A 10,506-nucleotide genomic window follows, 5' to 3' on the forward strand; every position below is an offset into this window, starting at 1 on the left:
TCTTCCAAATACGAAATTCTTTTTTCCTTCCTCCTCTTCTTTCTGCGCTTTGTTAATTATATATGTATAACAAATAAATTAAGGGCACACTAGTTTTAAATAACTTAATAGTAACTAACTAATTCATCGTACCTGATAGCCTTGGACATCATTCAACAATCGCGTTGCTCCCATGAGCAAGTTTGTGATGTGTTCATAGTTGGAGGGATCCAGCATGTTGCTCGGATAACCGGGAGTCAAGAAACAAGCACCTGGGAGAATCATCGTGTTCATGGCGAAGGATATCGTACCAGTTTCCAAATATTCATCCATTGATGGAACATATCCCATTTTGCTCCATGGTGAAGGATATCGTACCAGTTACCCTCCACTGATCATAATGTTATTATTATATTAAAATTTGATGTTAAATTCTATCACAAAAATAACTGTTTTAATTTTCTAGAAAAAAAAGTTAATTTTGTTTTTATCTTGTTAATTTAATTACATGCTTATTCAAGCACAACTCATGTAACCAATTACCATTCACTCAAAATTAGTATGAAGACTGCATGCATAATTTTGCTACGACAATTCTTCTTTCATCAATTACACATTTAAACTCTTAATTATTACCATTTCGCGAAGGTTTTCCAACGCGTTTTGTCCGCTTCGAAGGTGGAGCTTTGTCGATATATCAGTCACGAGGTGGTCGATTACATCGAATATTTTTTTAGAGTGGCTGGTCAAATCATTCCCATCCCATCTATATATAGAGGAAGATTTTTAAGCATTTGAGAGAAAAAATTTAAAACAATGATAAAAGGATGGAAAAAATTAAACAACCTTTGAAAAGCTTGCGTCAACGTCTGCAATTCTTCTAAAGAACCTTTTGTGTCGAAAAAGTCGTCGGCAATTGTAACAACTGTGGAACTCTTGGCAACAATCATCCGGACGAAAGAGTCATGGGGCAACGAAGTGGCAGAAGCGATGGAAAAATAGCAGTAATCAGATTTTTCGCGACCAAATCCCATGGAAGTTATACCCCAATCCTTAGACCACCTTTTGAGATGATCAATAATACTATATGTTAATGCTTTGTTGAAATTAGGAATCGTTATAATTAAGAAACCAATAAAACATGCAAAAAAATAGTAAATTATATTTACCTTTTGAGCTCTTCAAGTTCCTTCCTATAAATTGACTGCCGAAACTCATAATTTCTCACAGCAAGTTGTATTAGTTTATCATTTTGAAGAGGCAGCAACCTGAAATTTCTTTCAAATCAACTTTTGTTTATAGAATGATATTATAATGGCATTGAATAGCAATTTCAATATTTTTAGGTTAGAAATACAAATAAAAGATAAAATTTTGCAAGATCTACTAAGTAGTACTTTCAGATAAAAATATTATCCAAAACTATCAAGGAGCAATTGTAGACGTTGTTTCATGCGGAAGGCACCTAGTATCTTCTGCAAGTTTTATAAGAAAATGAGTACATTTTTTTTTTGTTGCTAATAATAGGAGAAGGTTGAAAATAAAATTAATTAAGAAATTGAAGAGTTAAAAGTCTAATTAATATTAAAAGTTATTATCTTTTATTTAATAGGTTTATTAATAAATATTAATTCTAACCGTTTAAGAGTTATGAAGATTTTAGAAGTGTAAGAGTTTTTGTGTTAATATACATATAATAGTTGTATTTGTAGTAAGAAAACCAAATAAAATCTCTTCCCCCTTTTCAATCTTATTATCTTGTGTTTATGAGAGAATACGTCGATTACCCACTAACATTTCCAACAGAGTAGTATCATAGCAATGATGTCTTTGATGTTCCAATATCCACGTCTTACGAAGGACAACAATGATAATTGGTTTATCCAAGTAAAGACGTTACTCTGTTTCCAAGGTGCTTGAGAAATCGTCAATGATGAAATTGTCGAACCTGATGAATATGCGATGCTGGACCTAATTCAAGCATCCAAGAAGAACAAAAATAAGGATTATCATGCCCTTTCTATCATCCACCAATGTATGGATGATGCTGCTTTTGAGAAAATAGCAAATGCCTCAACGTCGAAGGAGGCATGGGATATTTTAGAAAATTCTAACAAAGGAGTTGTTAAGGTAAAAAAGGTGTGGCTTCAGATTTTACGGGGAGAATTTGAAGCTCTTCATTAGGAAGCGTCGTAGTGTATTTCAAACTATTTCGCGCAGGTCTTATCTATCGTGAACTAGATGAAGTGAAATGGTGAAAGCATAGAAGACATTCGAGTCAACGAGAAAATTTTACGTTCACTATATCAAAAATTTGACCATATTGTGGTTGCAATTGAAGAGAATAGAGATTTATAGAAACTCTCAATCGAAGAATTAAATGGATCGTTACGGGTGCACGAATAACGGATGAACAAACACATGAAAGAGCCTTTGGAGCAAGCCCTACTAGTCAAGCATTCGTTTTCTAAAAAGGGGGGGCATAGTTCATCAATGTTGAGGTTATTCTCGTGGTTGATTCAGACGACGAGAGAGTGAATGATGAAAAGGCTGAAGAATATCCAAGGGGAAGGGGAAGGGGAAGGGGAAGGGGAAGGGGAAGGGGAAGGGGAAGGGGAAGGGGAAGGGGAAGGGGAAGGGGAAGGGAAGGGGAAGGGGAAGGGGAAGAGGAAGAGGAAGAGGAAGGGGAAGGGGAAGAGGAAGAGGAAGGGGAAGGGGAAGGGGAAGAGGAAGAGGAAGAGGAAGAGGAAGAGGAAGAGGAAGAGGAAGAGGAAGAGGAAGAGGAAGAGGAAGAGGAAGAGGAAGAGGAAGAGGAAATAACGAATATGAGAAGGGATACGAAAAGTCGCGCGTTGAGTGCTACATTTGTCACAAATTTGATCATTATGCTCGTAACTACTAATATGCCGAGGATGCGAAAGTAGAAGTCAATCTAATATAAGAGAAAGAAACAGAGGAGTCAACGTTGTTGTTGGCGCTAAATAAAAAAATTATTAGAGGAGAAATTCAATGGTATATTGACAACGGTGTGAGTAACCACATGTGTGGCGAAAAGTCAAAATTCATTAAGATTGAAAAAAGGTAACCGGAAATATCACGTTTGGAGATGCTTCGAAAATCTAAATTTAAGACAAATGTACCATTTTGATTCGGTTGAAGGATGATACACACAAGTTTATTTTCGATGTGTAATATGTCTCTAAATTAAAGAGTAATATTTTGAGTTTGTGACAACTCATGGAAAGTGGCTACCAAATTTTAATGAAGGATTGTAATCTTTGGCTACGAGACGGGAGCTCTAACCAAATTGCGAAGGTAACAATGTCGAAGAATAGACTGTTTTCGCTCCCTATTTAAACCGAAAGGCCAAATTGATTACAAGTGTTTGTAACATATCCAGCGTAGTGTTGGAACATGAGGATGTGACATCTCAATTTCGGTGGCCTAAAAATGATGTCTAAAAAGGAAATGGTGAAGGGGATGCCTTTGATCAATCATCCGGATCAACTTTGTGAAGCGTGTTTACTAGGAAAACACATAAGAAAAAATTGTCTAAAGTAAGCACCGTCAAGAACAACGAAGTTACTTGAATTAAAATTCATGTCGATGTATGTGGACCGATCAAACCATCGTCTTATGGTAAAATAATTATTTCTTACTTTTTATCGACGATTTTAATCGATAGACTTGAGTTTATTTCTTTAAAGAAAAATCTAAGAGTTTTGATATTTTTAAGAATTTCAAAACTTTGGTGGAGAAAGAGTCTGACTATATGATTCAGGCATTGAGAACCGATAGTGGTGGAGAATTACTTCTGATACCTTTAACAATTTTTGTGAAGAAAATTGCATTAGGTGTTCCCTCATAGCTTCAAGATCACCACAACAAAATGGAGTGGCTAAAAGGAAGAATCAATCAATCCTGAACATGGCTCGGAGAATTATGAAACATAAGAAGATTCCAAAAGAATGTTGGGCGGAAGCAATGGCTTGTGCATTGTATCTCTTTAATTGTTGTCCAACTAAAATCGTGAAAGACCTAACACAAATTGAATCTTGGAGCAGAAAGAAGTCAAATTTATCTCACCTAAGAATTTTTGGGAGTATTTCTTACAAGCATGTGCTGGAGCAAGAGAGAACCAAACTTGATGATAGAAGCAAGAAGTTTGTGTTCATCATCTGTGACAAAAAATGAAAGGGGTACAAGCTCTATAATTCTGTCAACGGAAAGATTGTTATGAGCCGTGATGTGATTTTTTATGAAGATGTTTATTGGAATTGGGAAATTAATGAAGATTCCGTCAACGAATTCTTCCATATCTTCGATGAGGACAAGAAATGAGAAGAAACATTGCAGCCCGCAATTCCTACGACGACAACGAATACATCTTCAGGTGCATCTTTGTCAAGTGAAAGCCCTAATGAAGGATCACGAAGGATGAGAACTATCCAAGAACTTTATGAGAATATAGAGGTAATGAATGATGTTTTTATATTTCGTCTTTAACGCCTTTGAGTTTTAAAGAGGCTAGTAGAGAGAAGAAATGGAGACAAACCATGAAAGAGGAGATTCAATGAAAAAACAATACATGAGAACTCACTTTTCTTCCAACTGGTCAAAATTCTATTGGTGTCAAGTGGATATTCAAAGAGAAAACTAGAATAACCTAATTTTTATCAAACAATATTGTTTTAGACAAAAATCCCCCCAAAAAAACTCTTAAAATACAAGATCAAATACATTTCTGTTGTCATATTTACATGGATGTTCATCTTTAAAATATTGTCATTATTGTTAAGATTGAGATACTATATTTTCTTTAAAAAAATATTTTGTAAATATATAATTTTGTCTTAAGATATTAGACAAAATTAATTATAAAGTATTTAATCCTTAATAATAAAATACAAATTTTCCGATTAATTAACCACGTTGAATTTGATGAAACTAACAAAAGTCAATCAATTTAAAATAATGCATATTAATTAAAAAATTAAATTTTGTTATTTTTTAAGATAATATTATAACTAATTACTAACACAATTATTTTTTTTTATTACGATCCATTATGTTTTATCGCTATTCATTATGTCATTATAGATGAATTCATCAATGCCATGTCTATGTCTCTAAATTTTGTAAAAAATTCACAACAATTCTCTAAAATATTCTATTTTTTTTGAAGATATATATAAAGAGAGAAAAGTTGGAAAATAGAGCTGGAACTGGCCAAGTGTCAGCCACACTTAATTAATAAAAGTTTCAAAACTGGGTGGCTACAGTTTTCAATCAAGGCCTTATTTTGAAATTTAAGAAAATAAACATTTCCAATTATATATATATACCTACCTGTCATATTTGTAACATTTAGAAATTTTGTTTTTTTGTTTAGGATCGATGTGTTTTCAGGGTCATTAATTATACCAACTTACCTATAATAAGAAGCCTTGCCAACCCATAAGGTATCAGCTTCCATGTTAACTTCAATCCAAAACCTGTGGTCAAGATGATCTAGGCGAGCCATCCATGGAACATTCAAATCACGGTCAATCTACAGTGGATTAAACATTAAAGACATCAACAGCTATTCTGACATAGATAAAATAAATCGTACACATGAATTTAAATCGAAGAGTTAATATCATATACCAAACTTTTCAAATTGGGGAAAGCAACAAGACTATCTTCGCTGGCATTTATTGAAGAAACGCCTTTTCTTAGCAATCTTATAGAGTACGATCTTGCTTTCTCTAATTGACGCTCTTCTGGAAATATTAGGTCGGAGGAACAATAAATGTTGTACAAAGCACTCATGTATTGTTCATGGTAAATTTCTATGTGGGAAATAATGTCTTGATTGTGAACAAACCAGCAAAATTTATCTGAAATGAATTTCATGTCATTATCATTCATCAATATTCCATGTAAATTTGTAAGTTAGGGAGATAAAAAAAAAGAGACCTGGTGTAACGTTATAGCCATGCATTCGGAGAAGACGAAATGCGAGACTGTCTTTATAAATATTTACTGGGGTAAAATCGGTGTTGTCTCCGGTGAATTCGTGGTTGTTGTAACTTTTATGAATAGTTTCTAAAGTTTGGTCAATTTCTTCACCAAAATGCTCAGCCAATCCTAATCTTTGTATCTGGTTGATGATATACAGCTTGATGAGTTCTTCGTCAAAAGGATACGTGGTGGGGACTGCAAATATATGGTAGCTAGTTTCAACTTATGTAAAATACTCCTTTAACCACTGAAATTAATATTGCTCATTTTTTTTCTGTCACTAAAAGGTCTTTAACAACTATTATTTTACTATTGTTGTTGAACTAATTTATTGTTAATTTTTGTGACTATATATAATCTATATATAGTTGCAGTTTGAAGAGGCAACAAAATCGTATATGACCGAGAAGACATAAAAATATCCTAATCAGTTTGATACTGTTATAAAGTAAATTTTATAGAATAACAAAAAGATTACATGCATATAAGTTATTTTATAATCTCAATATAACTACTTGATAATTTCCTTTACATAAATATTATATTATATTTTTGAACTCCTAATATAATAAGGAGTGTAAAATAATTGTGTAGTTAAAGACCTTTAACGACGGTATTTTTCTATCTAAATGTACATTTTTTTAAGGTAAAAAAGGCTGTTTAATAATTCGTACCTCCATTGTCACATTCCTTTACTACAAACTCTAAGTACTTCAAGCATTTATGGTTTCCAGTGGCCATAAACGCGAATGCAGTTGCAGATGGAGATTGAAACAACGACCCATTTTCACTCAAATTCATCAACACATCTTGTTCATTTATTATATACGATGCTGGAAGCGCTTCGAGGTATGACATTAATGGAAAGTTGTGGCATTTGTCCACAAGCACTTCCCTGCATGTATTGGGTGATCATGTTTAATTGCTCGTAAAAAAATGAGAGACAAATAAAAGTATAATATTAACTTATGTTGCAAGAATTTTCTGCCTGTGGTAGAACAATTCAGACACCATTTCATTGAAAGCAAGACTAAACTCAATTTTAAGGTCTCTTGACTGAGCAAGTTCGATGGTTCCAGGTAAAACTATAGTTAACCAGCGAGGAGGTTGATGATAATTATTTTTGGCCCTCATAAGCAATTTTTCAGAATATCCATGGATGAAGACCAGCCCTTAAATGTGAAATTAAATATGTAAATGAATTCGTTAATCAAAAACCTAAGCAAAATAGTATTTGTAGAGGGATGACCACAAAATTATGGTGAAAATCCCATCAAAATAGTATGTACAACAGTACAAGTTATATGACTTGATTAGTCGTATGTTACAAAATATTGGGGAAATTTATACTACATTTATAGTGAACCAAAATATTTAACTATAAGTGATTTGATTTTAGTGACTGTAAGTAAATACCTTTAGTGACATTTTCTTTGCCAACTGCCCACATGTTGAGAGCAACAATGCATGCTAAAGTGGAGGGAAGGGCATCAATGGTGGGAAATCCGTCCTGGTCTTCTTCTCCCCAAAACCCTCCTTCTTTCTGGTTTTTTATGATCCAATCCAAGCAACCTTTGAACATTGGACCCTTTTTTGATTGTGGGTCTTGGGGAATCATGGCCAGCCAAGCAGTTTCATAAGCTGATGGGGAAACAAACATTGTTGGGAAATGGCTGAGGGTTGAGGACAGCATCAAATCTCTCTTGATCTCACCCACAAGAGATTGAATTGAAGAAAAATAAGGCTCCATGGAATCTAATTAGTAGCTCTTTGGATGCTTATGAGTTAGCAAGTATTGCAAATCTAGTGCATGATCATGACCATTAGGAAATGTTGTTATTTATATAGAGAACTATAGACTTACTATTTCTTAGAGATAATTTCAAACACAAATACTTAATTAGTTTTGCTAATGGTCATAATTTTCCCCCAAAAAATGAGTTATCACTATTTTTTATTTATTATTTAATCTAAATCTATTTAATAATAATAATATTATTATTATTATATTTTAAATAATTGATTATATTTTGACTCAAGATATGAAACTTAATTATAATATGTATTTTATTAATTAATTTATTTGAAAAGGAACCATTGAGAAGAAATTTGAAAAAGAGAATAATTAATTTGTTTGCTGAAAAAATAATAAAATTTATTATTCTGATCTCTCTTGATACTTTTTTCATTTTTCCGTTAATCGACATTTTCTCATTCATTCCTCAATTTTTCTCCTCTGTTACTACTTTTATTTAATTAGTTTAAATAATTAATTATAAGAAAATAAAATATAAAAGAATTGTAAAGCTAAAATTAATTTTTCTATTTTTAGGGTTTATTCTTAATTTATTTCATCACTGTATTAGAATTGTTAATAATATTTTAAATTAAAATTGTAATAATTATATTTATAATTAAATTAAGACTATTACTTAATTTCAGATTTTATTTATATTTTATATTTTTGCAATATATTTATCACAATTTTAAATGATTGAAGGGTTGTTAACAAAATAAAATAATTTTATTTTATTTTACTCTTAATTTATAACTATGTTAACTTTACTGAGAGACAGAGAGCGGAAAAAAAAAGTGAAATGTGTAAATTTGGTTTTTAGCCATTTGTAAGGTACGGAGAGCTAGGTGGGTATAGGTGTGTATACATTTTATTTATTTTATTTTTTATTATTTAGTTTATACTATTCCAATAACTAGCATTTAGCCCGTGCATTTGCACGAGTAATAATATAAAAATCGTGAAAAAAAATTACGGATAACATTTTTTGACATTTTTTAACCGTTTTAAGTTTATGGGTGAGTCAACCCATAATCCGACCCAAGTATCCATTTACTCAACATCATTATATATTAGTTAGTTAAAAAGTTGAACTTATATTAATATTAAAACGTCCCGCGTTTATCAAATTTGGTGTTGAATTAAAAATATAAAGTCTTTGTAGCCTAGTTGGTTAAAGAGTTGTACTTGTTTTGTTAGGTTGTAAGTTCGAAACATACCTCTAGCATTTTTAATTTTATTTTTAACCGTTTTAAATTTAAAAACGGGTCAACCCACAATCCGACCCAAGTATCCAAATTAACCACAGCTCTCGACCCGGCAATCCGGACACTTTAAAAATTAAGCATCATTATATATATATAGATTAGTTAGTTAAAAAGTTGAACTTATATTAATATTAAAACGTCCCGCGTTTATCAAATTTGGTGTTGAATTTAAAATACAAAGTCTTTGTAGCCTAGTTGGTTAAAGAGTTGTACTTGTTTTGTTAGGTTGCAAGTTCGAAACATACCTCTAGCATTTTTAATTTTATTTTTAACCGTTTTAAATTTAAAAACGGGTCAACCCACAATCCGACCCAAGTATCCAAATTAACCACAGCTCTCGACCCGGCAATCCGAACACTTTAAAAATTAAGCATCATTATATATATATATAGATTAGTTAGTTAAAAAGTTGAACTTATATTAATATTAAAACGTCCCGCGTTTATCAAATTTGGTGTTGAATTTAAAATATAAAGTCTTTGTACCCTAGTTGGTTAAAGAGTTGTACTTGTTTTGTTATGTTGCAAGTTCGAAACATACCTCTAACATTTTTAATTTTATTTTTAACCGTTTTAAATTTAAAAACGGGTCAACCCACAATCCGACCCAAGTATCCAAATTAACCACAGCTCTCGACCCGGCAATCCGGACACTTTAAAAATTAAGCATCATTATATATATATATATATATATATATATATAGATATCTTCAATAATCAAATAAGAACAAACTAATTAAGGGTTTAGTTTAACTTTTTTTTTTATTATCAATTAAATTTGTGTGTATCAAAATATTTTAAAACTTATAATAGAGTAGTACACTAAGGTGGAGTTTAGTTTAAATAAGGTAATGATTGATAAATATGAGTTATGATAATAAATATAATTGATAAAAGGATTGTGTTTGATTATAATTATATAATATTTTCATTGATAATGTTTGAATTTATTAGAAAGATAATATTATTATTGTTTTTTAATTGAATAATATTAATATATTAATTTTATTTTTTTATTATATTTTATTTAATTTAAAAATAAAACATTATCATTTTTTATATTATAATTTATTTAAATATACATAATATTTAAGTATTTTATAATTTAATAAAATATAAACAATAAACTTTATTGATTCCATCTCTCACGCAAATGAGACCTGATATATGATTATACTAATTACATTTAAGAAAAAAAAATAGTTACAACAAAAAATATGTTGTAATGATTCAAATTTTTACTAATTAAAATAATTATCAATAAAGTTTCTAAAATATTAATACCGTTAAATATATTGTTTTACTTAATAAAACATATTATAATTTATTTCATAGCAATTTTTTATTAATATTTTTTATATTTAACTTTTTAAATATTTTTAAATTAATTATTTCATATAAAAGTAAATTTTTATTTATTTATTTTGTTTGTAAGTTTTTATATTTTAATTAATTAATT

At 30.7% G+C, this 10,506-nt stretch overlaps 1 protein-coding gene across 1 annotated transcript; it reads right to left on the reverse strand.

The window, feature by feature from the left end:
- Positions 1-304: 304 nt before the first annotated feature.
- On the reverse strand, positions 305-7,735 carry LOC124927541 (S-linalool synthase-like). Its single transcript, XM_047467980.1, has 10 exons — positions 7,402-7,735; positions 6,986-7,157; positions 6,660-6,880; positions 5,941-6,180; positions 5,629-5,861; positions 5,412-5,530; positions 1,149-1,247; positions 826-1,041; positions 616-745; positions 305-370 (listed from the first exon to the last, which is right to left on the reverse strand). The coding sequence occupies exons 1-10, from the start codon at positions 7,733-7,735 to the stop codon at positions 305-307; spliced, it is 1,830 nt and encodes a 609-aa protein (XP_047323936.1).
- Positions 7,736-10,506: the final 2,771 nt, after the last annotated feature.

The sequence above is a fragment of the Impatiens glandulifera genome, chromosome 1, assembly GCF_907164915.1.
Source record: "Impatiens glandulifera chromosome 1, dImpGla2.1, whole genome shotgun sequence".
Classification (NCBI taxonomy): domain Eukaryota; kingdom Viridiplantae; phylum Streptophyta; class Magnoliopsida; order Ericales; family Balsaminaceae; genus Impatiens; species Impatiens glandulifera.

Excerpts from the sequence above, each read along its gene's own strand:
- LOC124927541 (XM_047467980.1), bottom strand. The coding sequence starts at position 7,735 with ATGGAGCCTTATTTTTCTTCAATTCAATCTCTTGTGGGTGAGATCAAG. Across the intron at positions 5,531-5,628 it reads TCCCCAATTTGAAAAGTTTG|ATTGACCGTGATTTGAATGT; the intron begins GTATATGATATT and ends AATCCACTGTAG. Across the intron at positions 1,248-5,411 it reads GGCAAGGCTTCTTATTATAG|GTTGCTGCCTCTTCAAAATG; the intron begins GTAAGTTGGTAT and ends AAGAAATTTCAG.